The sequence below is a fragment of the Alexandromys fortis genome, unplaced genomic scaffold (genome assembly GCF_014885135.2).
Source record: "Alexandromys fortis isolate MF-2015 unplaced genomic scaffold, M_Fortis_MF-2015_v1.1 scaffold_46, whole genome shotgun sequence".
NCBI lineage: Eukaryota > Metazoa > Chordata > Mammalia > Rodentia > Cricetidae > Alexandromys > Alexandromys fortis.
The window spans coordinates 4,858,944-4,875,204 of NW_026067919.1; the positions used below are offsets into that span (position 1 = coordinate 4,858,944).

The 16,261-nt window shown below is 44.6% G+C and overlaps 1 protein-coding gene across 4 annotated transcripts in view; it reads left to right on the forward strand.

Moving 5' to 3' along the window:
- The window catches only part of Sh2d4b (SH2 domain containing 4B), a 59,584-nt gene extending 55,893 nt beyond the window's left edge, over nt 1–3,691 (forward strand). For all 4 annotated transcript variants that reach the window (XM_050140609.1, XM_050140612.1, XM_050140610.1 and 1 more), the window contains one exon: nt 2,966–3,691. In XM_050140609.1, the coding sequence (XP_049996566.1) occupies nt 2,966–3,058 (93 nt within the window). In that variant the 3' untranslated portion in view covers nt 3,059–3,691. The remainder of the gene's footprint in view (nt 1–2,965) is intronic.
- The last annotated feature ends 12,570 nt before the right edge of the window (nt 3,692–16,261 follow it).

The following is a 16,261-nucleotide window of genomic DNA, read 5'->3' on the forward strand; positions in this document are numbered from 1 at the left end:
GAGAGAGAGAGAGAGAGAGAGAGAGAGAGAGAGAGAGAGAGAGAGAGAGAGAGAGAGAGAGAGAGAGAGGAATGCAAGAGAGATAGAAGGTTCATTCATCTACAGCTGGGCTCAGAGCACTACTGTGGAACTAGACTTGATCAGAGTGGATTTCTACTTGTGTTTGGAAAGACCACCTAACAGTCAGCATAAAGTGAAGGAAGGGAGTGTGTGGATTCTAGTAACACTGTTCGGAGTCAAGCATGCATGCCCTCATAATCACTGTTACCCCCATGTTAATGAGTACCTTAGCCCTCTTCATAGACCAGGAAATCAAGATCTGGGAGGCCGAGGCACTCTTGGCTAAGTTCTCATGGCTGGTACCAGCTGCAATCAAGAGTTAAACCTCAGGCTGCCTTCCTCTTCGGCTTGTGCTTCCCACTGAGCCCCAGTTTCTGTTTGTTTGTTTGTTTTCCTATTCAAAATAAGCTACTTCATCAGCTGTGGCTCCTTGTCTCCATCAGTGTTTCAATCAAAGTCAGTGCCCAGCTCTCCCGGCAGATTCTACACAAAAAGGCCAGACCAGATGTCTCACAAGAGCTTTATTTATTTCAAATTTAAATGATGGAGATCAACAATTTTACTTCTAGCCCTATACAGAGATATCATCTAGGCCCATATGGAGATCTGGTGGTCAGTTTTGATAAATTAAATTTTTTTGTTTTGTTTTGCTTTTTGCTTTTATTTTTCTCTGTAGCTTTGGAGCCTGTCCTGGAACTAGCTCTTGTAGACCAGGCTGGCCTTGAACTCAAAGAGATCCACCTGCCTCTGCCTCCTGAGTCCTGGGATTAAAAGCGTGTGCCACCACCACCCAGCGATATATTAAATTTTAATTACATCTCTAGTTCATGGTTACATTAATATGTCAGCCTCATTCATTTCAAGCCCCCAATTCCATGCTTTGCCTTGAAATACTAGTGTGCCATGTGCTATTTGATGGGCAGTGATAATAAAATTTATTCACATAAGAAAATACATAGCTTTATGATTTTTTTTTCGAGATAGGGTTTCTCTGTATAACTAACTGGCTGTCCTGGAACTCGCTTTGTAGACCAAGTTGGCCTCAAACCCAAAGAGATCCATCTGCTTTCACCTCCCGAGTGCTGGGATTAAAGGCATGTGCCACCATGCTTGGCTAGTAGTTTCGTAACTAGTAGCATGCAACCCAGCAATTTAACCTCCAACCCCATATTTAAGAAACTGAAGAAGGTAGGTTTTAAAGACATGGTCCCCAGAGCCATAATGTTGAGTTTAAATCCTAACGTCATTGTTATGCATGGCTTTGGGTTACCACTCAGACTTTTGTGACTCAGTTTCCTCTTTAGTAGGGTGGATTCCGTGACATCCCTGTGAGATGTCAGTGAGATATCATTGTGTAGAGTGACAAAAAAATATTATAACATCATCAAGAGGTGCTATCCGTTATTAAAATGTAGTTAGAGGGGTTGGCAGTGAAGGTCAGTTATTAAAGCACTTTTCTAGCATAAAGTCCTGGGTCTGATCCCCTGCACTGCATAAACTGGGTGTGTAGGTGTGTAAGTGAGTCTGTGATCTCAGCATTCAAGAGGGAGAGAAAGGAGGATAAAATATTCAAGGTCACCATTACCTACATAGTGAGTTTAAGGCCAGCCTGGGACTCCTGAGAACCTGTCTCAAAATTATGTCTGGCAGATCTTTCCACGTTAGTCTGTGTACCGGGACTTGTCACTGCTCCAGGGATTGCTGGTATGGGTGCAGAGTACAGCTTAATGGCTTATTCTCCTCTTGTGCCAATCTCTCCACCTTCCAGTTTCATGGTCATGAGCAGTGTTTCCGAGACGTACATGCCACTTTGTCACTATGGATACATATGCGCGATTTTTCAGGATCAGTTCCTTGAACTGAAATTGCTGGAAAGAAAAGTATGCACGTTTTAATTACAGAAGACCTGCCAGATTGCCATATAAAAACATGACACCGATTCGTGTTCTGCAAGAGCTATAGAAGACTGTTTTTCCCATCACATGGACAGACACTGGAGCTCAGTTTTGCCCAGCATGCATTTCTCTCGTGGCCACTGACGCTGAGGTGTCTTTTCATAGACTTCAAGGCTACTTCCAGTTAGTTACTTGTAAATTATCTTTTCTTACTCACAGTCCATTTTCTATTTTGAGCATCTTTCTCTTGGTGTTATAATTCCTGTGTCTACCAAATTGCTCTTTAGTTACATCTCTTCTGCTGAGAATATTTTTACTTTAAGCAGCCATGGTTTTCAATTGCATGCTCATTTTTTTTTCTTACAACAGCCCACTCTTGTTTCCTGGATGACTTATTCTGTTGCAAAAGATATTGTAGATCCTTTAAAGCATCTCTACGTTTCCTTTATAAACTTGTTTCCTTCATAAACTTTCTTAGATGTCTGTTGAACTATTGAGTTTAGCATTTTTTCTGCTATGCTTGAGATGGTCCTTAAATGCTTCAAGAATAAGACAGGCTTCCAATGTTCAATCTTAGGTTTATCAGTGAGTAGACAATTTCTCTTTCCCAAATCTAGTGTCTTCTGGTATAGGCTTGGGGCCAACAATGAGTAGCCCTTTCAAGGGTATGGAAATGTCTGTATTTTGAGTCTCTCTAGTTTCACCAAGAATGGGGCAAACATTAACTGGGGGCTGTGTTACCAATCTGCTCACAGCTTGCATTTCTTAGACAATTTGGTTTTCAACAATCATTTCAGAATTTTACTTTTTGGTGCTCTTCCTTGTTTTATAGCACTGACGCATTTCTTCTTAAAAGATTTTTCCTTTTATTTCTGGGAAGTTGAGTGAGGGGAGCTAGATGCATGGCTGGCCTTAGTCTTTGTGTCTCCAGTTCACTAGCTGATTCTCCATGAGTAGTTATATCTCTTCTTGATCCTAATTGGATTCCCTTTCTTCTTTTTCCCCTTTAGGAGGAAATCATCACTGTCTCAGGGGGAGAGTTGCTGCAGGAGCCCTGCGGACAGAGGGATAGCCCACCAGATTATCACCTGCTGTTTGAATGATGATGGTTTTCCTCCTCTTTGGACTCCTTTGAGTATCCCGATTTTGAACTGAGCTTAAGAATATCCCAACTCAAAGCCTCATGGTCCTCTAGAAGATCCATCATTCTTCAGATGAACAATGGTAACAGGGAGTCTCCAGAATGTGACCTCCAAAATGTGACTGCATTTGTGAGACTGGCCCCATTTCAAAGCTCGAGACAAAAACCCTAAATAACGGATGCTCCCTGAGGCCTGTCTGTCATGGCTGTTCTAAGCCGAACTCCTAGACTGAATGGATCATGTTTCATAACCCAAAGCAATCCAGTGCCGAACCTTACAATTCATATAGAGTCAACACCCAATAAGTATTTGCTGAGTGAATGCCATTCTGAAAAAACTCCCAACACCAGTGTGCAATGGTTTCTAGCAAATTATTTCCTCTACCACTTCATAAAGTCACTGAGATCACAAGCAGGTGTGTGACTAACTTACATGGGAGACATGGATGTTGCATCTTTCCTAGTGTTCATGAGCTTGTTGATACTATCACGAGAATTACCTAAAGTTTCTAAGCTCGGCATTCAGAATAGGAGACTGACTCTGTGCTGTCTTCCTTGTTTAACCGCTTCTACCTTTTCTCATATCTCAGCTCCTGTTTTGCAATATCATGGTAATGATTTCGTGTGACTATGCACAAGATCTGGGATAGATTATAAATCCAAGGATGGATTTCAGGTACTTGATGAGGCCTTTGCTGTCTAGGATGCTCTCACGTAAAGACTTAACTCTGTTTTCACTTTAATTCTTCTGTCTTTTTAACCTGAAAATGTTCTTCATATCAATCGAGAGTACACTCCCAATAACTCAATAACTCTCACGGATGGTATCTAATTTGGGCATAATCATGTTGTTCCCTTCCAGCCACAGGCAAGGAGATAGCAGATGCGACAGCAGAACTGCAGGCTCAGAAATCTGCAAGGCGTGGGTCCTAATGCGGCACCCTGCAAGATTTACTGATACCATAATGCATGGAGCACTGGGTTTGTGTTGCAGCTAAAGGATAGATGGACTCTGGAAATACCAAGGAACTGTTTCTCCTGCTTTGAGAGCTGTGCCAGGCATCTCTCATTCTCCACCGTTCTCTCCCCAATCTCTTGGCCCTGCCATTTTGCTCCTCTTTGGCCACTCGTGCCATCACCCACCTCCGTGGCTATCGTTGCAGTCAGTTTCGATGACCGATTCTGCGTTTGCTCATTCGCTGTGTTCTTCAGCCTCGTGTGTACATCCGTTAATGCCACACTTGGTTTTTAGGGAACCTTTATTTATTTGTCTTTTAAACAGTTTTTCTTTATTCTTGAGAATCTCATACATCTATGCAATGAAAAAAATGATAACATCGACTGTCCCCTGTCCCCCTCCTCCCCACGGTATCACCCCAGTATACTCCCGATATCGTGTATTTATGAAATATAACTCACTAAGTGCAATTAGTGCTGCCCATATGTGCATGGGTATGGCCTTTCACTGCATTGTGGAAATCTTACTAGGACCACGTCTTCAAAGAGGAGTGACTGTCTTCCCCTGAAACTGTCAACTACCAATACTTCTTCAGTAAGGTTTAGGACCAGAAAGCATCCTTTATAGTTCATCTGTTAGAATCTGGACAAGAATTACATGTAACATCTGGTATTCTCTTATGTCTCAGATAATATTGTCCTTTACTCGACCCCTGATTTGTTGTATACATCAGGCAATTCTGCAAAATAACCTGTGTTCTGGCCGGGTGGTGGTGGCGCATGCCTTTAATCCTGGCACTTAGGAGGCAGAGGCAGGAGGATCTCTGTGAGTTCAAGACCAGCCTGGTCTGCAAGAGCTAGTGCCAGGACAGGCTCCAAAGCTACACTGAGAAACCCTGTCTCAAAAAACAAACAAACAGAACTGTGTTCTGTACTTGTCTTATTGTGTCCTGCTGTTATTTTTGTATTGACTCTATTTCATATTTCTTGACTTGATTGAGATTGAGATTGAATTTTTTTTTCAAAATATTTATTTATTATGTATATAATATTCTGTCTGTGTGCATGTCTGCAGCCAGAAGAGGGCACCAGACCTCTTTACAGATGGTTGTGAGCCACCATGTGGTTGCCGGGAATTGAACTCAGGACCTTTGGAAGAGCAGGCAATGCTCTTAACCACTGAGCCATCTCTCCAGCCCCTTGAGATTGAATTTTTAAGCAAGAAAGCCCAATTCATCAGTGAATTTAGAACATCTCAATCTAATTACTCCGGTTGTTCTTCACCACCCTTGTGCCTTGTGTTTGTTTTTATTTTTGGGGAGATAGGATCTCATGGGATGGATGCATCATGACCTAAACTCACTATGTTGAACTCCTGATTTTCCTGTCTTCACCTCCCATGTGCTGGGATTATAAGTGTGTACCGCTATGCTTGGGTCCCTTTTTAGCCCCTCACCCTTTTAGTGGAAAAAAGAAGTGTATAATTTATTTACTTCCTGTTGCTGCAGTGAACCTCATGTTGGTCAAGCACATCTTTTTCCTTCATCCTCCTGGAGGAACTGTTCTGTGGTCTCTTAGGAGACAGTCATGCAATATGGAGTAGCTAAGTCCACCGACACCCTTGTTGCCTCTCATTCTCTGCCTTTTACCTCTCTGGGATGCTACCCCTGAGACAAGTAGGTAGTTCACCTAGGTTTTACCTTTTGGGAACCCAAGTTAAGTCCCTACCATACATACATCCATTTTTATTTTTTGTAGATTGAGTCAGGGTCTTACCAGGTAGCTTAAGAGGTTTGGAAATTATTATGTAGCTCAGGTTTGGTCCCGAATTCCTGATCTTCCTGTGGTTGCCTCCTGTTTGCTGGGATGGCACACGTGCGATGCCATAAGCATCCTCAGTCTGTTAATTAATAACAATTTTAGGTTATTAAAGCTCCATAGCTTCCCTCCAGTCAGCCTGCACCACTGCGTGAACAAGATGAAATGATGGCGGAGGGACCCTGCTTTCTGAATCCTATGGTATTGCCAACCATAGCCAAGTTCTATCCCAATTAGGTTATTCCTACGAGCACTCAGAAGACCTGCTTTTGTTCTGATTTTACTACGTACCAGCTACGTGAACTTGTTCAGGTCACTGAATCTCACCGACCCTCCTTGTAAGTGGGAGAATCTCACTAAACCTCCATATGACTGGGAGGATCTCCCGGAACCTCTGTATAACTGGGATAAGGAATTTTTTGTGTGTGTGGTCATTATTAATTTTTCCTGGCTGATCAAGTATGTGATAAATAGGGCACCTCTGTCCAGATGAAAGACCTTGCTGTCCACAACTGCACAGAGACAGCTTCCTGCCAGAGTAGTGCTGTGTCAGGGGATTCCATGGATGAGTTCCTCCGCACTGGAAGAAAGTTCCCACAGCATTTTTGAAAGGAGTCCAGGATGGCTTGCAAACCTGACGTCCTGGCTGTGGTTCCTGTCGACTGCTAATTAAAATGTGAGAGATAACAGCTGAATTTTCCATCCCTAACCCATTTATTTCATTTTATTTGGGGCCTGCACTTTCTGCATGTATCATATATTTTAGGTTTTACCTGGCTTTCAAATAAATTCCTTGTAAGTTGTCCTGCAAATGAAATTACTGTCTGGAAAACTGCAATTTCATCTTGAGAGTTTTATTATGCTAATAAATGTCAGAATTCTCCAATAAAGGAATGGCCTCCCCCCCTTTTTTCCTGAGCCTTACAAATATAATGAAAAACAGTCAGTCGGTTCCAAGACTCAGCAGAAGGAAAATTTACAGTCTATAACTAGAAAGAGAAGCTGTAAAAAACAATATGCATCTTAATAGAAGATAAATTTCAGGGAATTAAAGGGCAAACTGGGGTACAGATTCTTGAAGGTTTCTGTATGGCAGGTGTCCTTAGGGGATATTTAAGGGTTTAGGAGCTAAAGAGAGGCTAGGGAGAGAGCAGATCTTTAGAAGGATATGTGGTGGTGATGACTTGGGGTCCGGGGGACTTCGTAATCCTCTGTCCACTTGAACCTTCCCTTTCTTTCAAGACCCACACGCAATCTTGGGTGAGTTTCTCCATTTTCCTCTACTATTTTGGTAAACATATTGCTTGTTTCAGAGGATCGGTATGAAAACCACATAAGGTTTTGTAACAGTTGATAACAGTTCTTGTTTTCATCGATGTATGTGTGCTTGAATGAGTATTGATTCTCACAACATGCCTGTGGGAGATTATAGATAATGAATGTGGAGAAACTGAGGCACAGAGAAGTTCGGATTTTCTCAGGTCATCTCTGGCCAGGTACGGTACATAGGTTGCTTACAGCCTGGCCTGTGGGTCTCTGTAGATTTTACATCAGTGCTTCTCAAGGTAGAACATGTAGATGGCACCCCACTGAGTCTTTCTTATGTGTTTCTTGGAGATGCTGCATGGTTGGTGAACTGGGGACTGAATTTTGAGAAATCAGTTTTCTAAGGCAAGAATTGGGGGATGGAGATGTAGCTCAGTTTATAGAGTGCTTGTTGAGCATGCATGACATCCTGGTATTAATTCTCAGTACCGCATACATCAAACATGGTGATGCATACCTATAATCTCATCACTTGGGAGGATTAGAAGTTCAAGGCCAGTCTACATCCCCATCCCCCAATTCTTGCCTTTCACCACTGCTCTGAAAAGTAGCCACCTTCTCTGTCCACATCCTGGCATGCCTCTCATTCGCACATCTTGATAAGGTCTTACACTTGGTTTATTCTGGCTGGTTGCAATTCTTGCTTCTTACCTGGGCCTTTTGACTCTGGGCAATATGGTGGGCAGGAGAAGCCGATGCACCTAGTGGACACGTTGTTTTCAATTCCTTATTTCTACGGGCAGCTGGCAGCTGCACAGGACTAGAGGAATTCTTTGGGATAATTAAGCTTCTTTGTCTATTTTCAGTTTCTGAGGACTTATGGCTAGTAAAGGTGTCATGTTGAGCACAAACAAACAGAAGTATCAAATAATTCACAAGAATGAAAACAATAGTATTCTAATAAATAACTAAATTCTTTAAACCATCTGGAAGCTTGTAATGTAGAGACTGGTTCTCGCTTAATATTTTCTGGATCTGAGGTCTTCCTCACAAAATGCTACTTTCTATTAAGAATCTTGCAGTCTAAGAGGCAAGGAGTCCCAGAGTGAGCTGGCCACCAGAAAACTGAGGGCTGCTTTAGATCCTCTCTCAAGTTTAAAGAACAGCTACAGACTCTGTTGAGGCAGACATGTAAAATTCTCTTAGGAACACCTTAACTTTTATTGCATAGTACACACAAAGGGAGGAAAATTGCCTGTTCGAGTCGTTCACCTGACACTTACACAAGAGCAGTAAAGCTCAGGCCCAAGCTGTAGCGCGCACCTTGTCCTTAAAAACAATGGAGATTTATGTCCCCCATTAGGTAATTCCAGTGTTGGTTTAAGGGAGGTACCGTCTCTCCCAACAACTTCAGCAGTCCCTGAACACTACTTTAATCAATTGTACTCAAGAGAACTATGATGACTCAAAGAGGAGAAAAAGAGATGCGCTCAGACTCATCAGCATTTTCTCCATCTCCAGCTCTTCCTCAGGTAGAGCCTTCCTTCTGTCCCGCTGAATATTCAGTTTGTCCTCTACAGATACCCGAGAATGGCTGGGGAAGCAGATTCGGGTGCTGTTGGTGTTAGTATTTGTTAGGGATCTTGTAGAAAGAAAGAAGAAACTAATAAACAAACAAATAAATAGACGAAGGAATAATTAAGTAAAAAGAGGGACTTTTGAGCTGGACCTGGCTGTGGAGACCTGGAAACCCACCTACAACAGAAAAAGACCTGGGTTTGTAGCACAGTGGTAGAGTGTGTGCCTGTCACATGTGACAGCCTGGGCTCAATATTCAGTACAACAACATTTCAAAAAAGAGAGTCTACAAAGTCAGTTCATGCATTGGAGTTAGATCCTGGTCCCACTGCTAGTGGCCCTGTATACCAGTAGCCCAAGCCACGCCACTGTCACCTGTATTCAGGGTCCTAGTTTGGTCCTATGCAGGTAGAGCCCATTCTCTATGTAGAGATACCTTGCTTGGCCTAGGCATGGGTTGGGGGGGGACCTTAGTCCTACCTCAATGAGGGGACAGTACAGTCCTAGTTGACTTCCCAGGGGAAGCCTTAACCTCTCTGAGGAGCAGATGGGAGGTGGGATGGGGAAAGCAGAGAGCGAGAGGAGAGGAGAGAGGGGGGACTGGGATTGGTATGTAACAAATTAATTAATTAATTAATTTAAAAAGTACAAAAAAAGGAGTCAATCGAAGAGGGCTCATTCATAAAGGTGGGGTTCAGGGGTCCACAGTATAGAATGCAGTGCTCTCACTTAGCAGGTTCCCAGTCTTATTAACCTAGGCCAGAAGGACAAGGTGGGAGCAGATGGACTTATAATTGGCTACTTTTGAAGAGAGGGGTGGTACCAAGGACAGAGCCAGTATAAGGTAACTGTGTGCTTTGAGCGATAATGGCCACATAGGTGCATATGTTTAAATGCTTGGTCCTAGAAAGTGGAACTATTTGGGAAGGATTAGGAAGTGTGGTCTTGTTGGAGAAGGTGTGCCAATGGGGATGGACTTTGAGGTTTCAAAAGCCTCTGCCAGGCCCAGTATTGCTCCTTCTCTCTCTCTCTCTCTCTCTCTCTCTCTCTCTCTCTCTCTCTCGACCCCCCACCCCGTGTGTGTGTGTGTGTGTGTGTGTGTGTGTGTGTGTGTGTCTGTCTGTCTGTCTGTCTGTCTGTTGCCTTTGGATCAGGGTATAAGCTTTTAACGACTGCTCCAGCACCATGCTTGCCTGCTTACCTGTCTGCCATTAGGCTTCTCACCAGGATGGTCATTGACTAACCCTCTAAAACTGTGAACAAGCCCCCAAATAAATGCTTTCTTCTATAAGTTGCCTTGGTCGGTGTTGTAATTTAGAAAAAGCAGCACAAGAGAGAAAGATACCATGCAACAGAGCTCAGGTGGAGTTTTTTTTTTTTTTTAACTGGGGGAAAGTGAATTGGAAAAGGGTGAGGGTGGAGACCATCCTCTGTGGACAGGAGTAGTAGGAGAGAAGAGAGAGAGAGGGACAGACAGACAGATGGAGACAGAGAGAGAAAGAGAGAGGAATGGGAGGTGAGCAGGGCCCTTAAAAGGAACGTATCGAACATGCAGCTTTTAGTGGCTACAGCTGAGGACATATACCCCAAGGTCAGGCCAGTAAAGATGCTTGAATACTAACATTCCTCCCTTTTGCTTATTATAAAAAGGTGAGGAGTTAGAGAGGGGTAGCAGGTAAGGTGGGGATGAGGAAACTTGTTCTCAAGACTACTTCCTGCTGATTTTGGGGTACTATTCCTCGTTGGGGGGCCTAGGAAAGCTGGGGTGCTGACCATGTCCTGGAGTAGCTGACTGTTTCACTTCACTGTCCAGGCTCTGTGGAACCATCAGGCACCACTTAGGTCTGGCAAAATAATGTTTGGGGTGGATCTAAGTTGACTCCCTAGGGCTTTCCCATCACCACAGCATCACCCGGGCATGTTTGATGGTCTTGCGGCTCAAGCTCTATGGCCAATAATTGATAGTCCTGTAACAATGACTGACTAGAAATGGTCAGTGGGTCACCAACAAACATCCTAATGGGAGCAAGGAGTTCTCATGAATGAGGCAGAGAAGACCCAAGGGTCTACAGTTCCTAGCATCCCAGGAATGCAGAGAGGATAAATTTTGAGACAGGTGCAGGCTGTCCAGTGGGTCATCACACAAAGGGTGCGGGACCATGGGCTCTGAGCACCTGGCACCAGTTCTTCGAGGAAAGTCAGAAGGTGAGGAGAAGACTGTACTCAAGAAAGGAAGCCTCACATCCAGAGGAATGGTCAGAGGTGGTAGTCCAGCCAGAGACCCAGTTGACAGTATTGAATGGGAGGTGAAGTCACCAGTGAACGAGAAAGCAGATTTGTTGCAGGTGGAAAAGAGCAGATCTGTTGAGGGTGGAGCAGGTGGGTAGGGTCCCAGCATGAAGTGATTGTCTTTCGGTGAGCTCTGCCACTGAACAAACATGCTTCATGCAACAGCGATCAGGATTGCTGACAGAATGTTGCAAAAGTCCTATGAAATATCAGGAAATAGAGTGCCAGGAGCGGATTTCTGGTAGGCTTATTCCCATGAGTGAGGCAGAATGAGATCCAATGGCTTTTTATCAAGCAAGGATTATGAAAAAGGCACAGGATGAAATCTGTAAACTCGAGGGTCCGAGAAACGAGACCGGCACAGGTCATCCAGTGGGTCATCACACAAAGAGTGGGGAGCCAAGGGTTCTGAGCCCCAAAGGGTGGTGGTTGCCTGGTACCAGGACTTAATGAAGCCAAGAAGGGGAGAAACCTCGCTGGAGATGAGTCCTCCTCACTCGTGTGAAATAGCCAAAAGTGAGGAAGAGGGAAGGGCTCACCAATAGTGCCAGTTTTGGATGAAGGGACCTAGTGGTCTGGAGAAGTGAAGCTGTCGTATGTACGTGGACCAGGTTCCACAATCCTGGCATGCCTTAAACTGCCTGCGGGCAGGAGGAAGCGCCAGAAGAGCCTTTCCAGGTCAGGGAACCAATGTTGCAATTTAGAAAAAGCAGCATGCGAGAGAAAGACACCATGCAACAGAGCTCAGGTGGAGGGGTCTTTTATGGAGGAAAGTGAATGGGAAAAGAGGGCGAGGGGAGACTGGCCTCTCGAGACAGGAGTAGCAGTAAAGAAGAGAGAAAAGAGAAGGAGAGACAGACAGGTGAAGACATAGAGAAAGAGAGAGGGATGGGAGGTGGGCAGGGGAACATAGTGAATGTGCACAGGTGGTATCCTTAGTGGCTATAGCTGAGGATGTGTACCCCAAGGTCAGGCCAGTATGGATGCCTGAATACTAACAGTCATGGTTTCTCTTCACAGAAATAGAACAGAAACTAAGAAAGAAACCTGGCAGGAAGACAACTAGGGAACTAAATATATTTGGACTCACCACTTTCCATTGCTAATATTTGATGGGCTTCTTATTGAATGATGTTTGGGCCTCTTGGTATAATCTACACAGGTCTGCCTTCTAAGGAGGGTAGAGATTAGAGATTACATATGAAAGGTTCAAGTTAGCTCTGTGGTATTTCTTTTTATAAAGTTAAAACCTTGCACAATATCATACCAAATATACTTATCTTTCAGTCACCAAAATGCATGGGGATTTAGCTCCACCAGCTTAGACCAGACGTGTCTTATCGTTTCACTCAATTCTGACACAATCTATCTGGATTTAGTTAAATCTCACTGGCTGGAAGTTCAGCCCCACAAGGTGGCCCCTCCTCCCAAATGCCAGTCACCAGCTGCAGGCATGCTTCTGACTGGATACACAGCAGTGTTTCCACAGCTATTCCTCATGTTTGACTAGATTTCTGGGCCTCCTCACAAAACTCAGAAATGCACCCACATACTCATTATGAAGGATACAGATGAACAGTCCAAGAGAAAAAGGGGTGTTGTAGATTATGCTCTGGGGGAGAGCAACTCAGGTCCTAGATATCTTCTTTGGATGTGTGACTTTACAGACATTCCTACATGTTTAGCAGTCCAGAAATCCTCTTAAGCCTGCCTTTTGGGTTTTTGTAGAAGTCTGAGTATGTGGTATGTGTGTGTGTGTGTGTGTTTGTGTATGTGTTTACATCATCGGACTTTGATGGTCAGCTCAACTTTCACCACTGTCCCTTTCCCAGAGATTGGAGACAAGGCTGCACATTCAAGCTCACTAATCTAATCCTTTCCTGTTATTCTAGAGGCACCCATAGAACAATAACTATGTTCTAATTACCCTGGAACTTACAAAAATCTGTGTCAAGGACCCATATCGAAGAACAATATTAAATCAAAAATTTCACATATTATCTCCATGTGCAAGGTTTTAGGAACCAAGAACAGAAACCATATATATGTTATATAACAGTTCTGTAAGTTCCCAGATATTTGGAGAGTGCTTCTCCTCCACCTCCGCAGATGTCCTTTCTGGCTTTCCAGTCCTATGTTTCTCTCATGCATTTCTCTGTTTTTCCTTAAAGCCCCAAGCCACACTGTAGTAACCAGGCATCCAAACTTTGCTGTGGTGTTTTAGTGCCCTCATCACAGTGTGGACCTCACCCTTCCCCCTGGAAAAGAAAGGCAAGAGCAGCATCCACTGCAGTCCAAGGCAGGTTGCTCATCCTGTATCCACCAGCGTTCCTCAGATGTGCTGCTTCTAACAGCTTTCCCAGAACCCACTTGGTTTCACTTTGGAGACAGTTGCTAGTTAAGAATTGGCACCACACATTTCCAGCTCCTCCTTTCTCCCACGGGCTAGGGTCTCCCTTTTTTTTTTTTTTTTTTTTTTTTGGAGTTCCCTAGAAACATGCAACAACAGGAGACAGGATTCATCAGAAAAGGTAACAGCTGCAGACAGTACACTCTTTCTTCATGGCCTCCCTTGAGGTTCTTTATCTGAAAGACCTCTGCTCTCTCCTCTTCACCAGACAGTTTCATTCATTTGTTTCGTGGTTTCGTTAGAACTAGGGGTCATTCAAAATGGTGACTGTCATTTCCTCATTGATCTACACATGAGATAAAATTACTAGGGTGTTTCCTGCAGTAAGACAGGAGAGGTAACTTTTAACAGTAGTTGTGATTTGGGGATGAGTTTGACAAGACTGCAGGTCAACAGGAAAGAGGAGGAAACCATCTGGAGTGGCAAATGTCTACCTGCTTATGTCCGAGAGCTACTTACCTTCCAAACAGGAACAGGAAGACTTGCCTTAACTCCATTTGTGCTTCTGTTAGATTAGAATAACTCAGGAGGTGTTCCTAAGCACACCAATAGCAGGGTTTTTTTTTTTTTTTTTTTTTTTTTTAACACACAAATGCTAACATCATTGGCGGGCCCAGAACTTCCCCGTGAGCAAAGGATGATGGTTACGATTGGGTTTAGAATCAACATGGGAACACACCCTTGGGCGTGTCTGTGGGAGTGTTTCAGAAAGGTTTAACTGAGGAGAGAACGTGCACTGTCCCTTGGCTGTTCTCCCCACCTCCCTCTGAGCACCCGCATTTATTCATCTCTCTCCACGACCTAACTCGGAAGCAGTGTGGTCAGCGGTGCACGCCCCTGCCGTCATGCCTTCCCCTCCGTGGTGGAGTGCACCTGCAAACTGTGAGCCCCAATAGGCCCCTCATTATTTAGCTTGCTTCTGGCAGGCCTCAAGTTACAGCGCTGGGGATGTAACCAATGCATATAACTTGAAGGAAATTATTTTCTAGCTCTGTGCCCGCTGACACGGGTGCAGTGCGCAGGGCAGGGTGGGTACATTTCTGTGGGGGCGAAGGTATCTAATTTTCATGTTGAAGCAGTGCAGTAATCCACCTCTGCTTTTCTACGAATGGTTTGCAGATTTCAGACCGCTGAGAATAAAACTGGGGAACTTCAAGTCAAAACCTTCCTTCTGGACTGGATTTGGAGGTTTCTTACTCTTCCTGATAGATTAAAAGGGTGACTGTTGTCTCAAGAATTACTTCAGTGTCTTCAGCACTCACTTGTCTTTGTTGTTTGTCCTGCCTCTGTGGTGGTGGGTCCTGGGGCTCAGCTAAGCTGTCACATGACGCCAGCGGGGAGTTCTGCCTCAGTTTCGAAGCATTTCCGGTTCTGCTGTCACAGAGACGCAGGAAACGTGCTGCCTGCTTTGTGTGTTCTCTCTTGTGGGAAGCTTGTTTCAAGCCTGTTTTTCTAAGTCTGGTGATGTGGTGGACCATGGGAAGTTTGATTGTGGATTTTGAGACCCCAGCCGTGGCCAGCATGTCTTGCTTGGCTCTGCTTCCTGTCTGCAGGGCTTCAGAGATAAAACTACTTTAGGGATTGCTTGTCAGGCATAACTATTTTGTTCTTTCCATTTCCTTTTTCTAGTCCAAGGGCTTCAGGGAGCAAGGCTGTACTGTGTGGGTCTAACCCGTGTCTTCCAATTTGTTCACTTAGCCTTGGGCTACAGTCTTTGGACTGATTTCTGAACTGCGTTGATAACCACGGGACTGCCTGAGAAGCACCTGGGGAGTGATTAGTCTATTATTTCCATCTGGGGACGCGGTTGGAATTTTTATGGGAAAAACATGGTAGAGTTTTTATTTTTCAAAATGCAAATAACTGACTTTGATTCTCAGGTTGCTCTCTGTAAACAGCCGCGAATTTGGGTCGAGAATTTTGAAAGGGCCAAGGTCCCAGGGGCAACAAATAGTGTGTGTGTGTCAGTGTGTTCCACTGTCTCTTTGTTTCTGTGTGTGTGTGCACGCGCACACACGTGCGTGCACACGAGTGGTGCCCGTGTACGTGTGTGCTTATGAGAGCGTTTGGGGTGCCACGCTGCTTCTTCACTCTAACACGGGAGAGGGGATTGCCCTCAGCTTTGCTTTTTCTCAGAAGCACAGGATTAAAAATCACCTGGCTGCTAGGATGAGTCCTTCAGCGCTCTCCTGGGAACGCTCAGCTGTCAGGGGCTTCCAAGCTTGTTCAGTCCCGCCTTCCACTCGCTGGAGAGAAGCGAGCTGCTGTGGCAAATTGCCTGTGTCCTTTGTGTGTTTCATGTCAATTCTGGGTGCTGGGGCTTCTTTGCTCTTCCCTGGGGCATGGGAAGCTGCATTCCTGCAGCAATTCAGAGCTTCCAGAGATAGAGTCCCTACCCTAGAGACAGCGTCCACTGAGCAGAAGCGCCATTGTATCCTTCGGGAACGACACATTTTTTTTTTCCCCTTCATGCAAGTGGCCAGGACTTGTAAGACCAGAAAGACTATAAATCTGGGTTGGAAGCCCTTGACCTTTGCCTATGTTCTTCGTGTTTGGGTCTGCATACTCCCTGTTACTCCGTTTTTACATTCCTTAAATCTTGTGTACTGTCTGACCAGTGTCTATTCACACCTTTTTCTGCAATTTTGCAAACCTGTCGCCCTGTGCTGGGTGCTGGGAACTCAGGGACAAATTGGTCTCATGCAGCACTGGTGGATCTGTAGGGTTCACATGGAGCCATGATTCCAGAGCTCTGCCCCTGCAAACTCCATTCATCATCCTGTTCTCAGTCATCCCTCCCTGCAGCTCTTCCTTGACGGACTGTTTGGGGCAGCTGGACTTAATGTT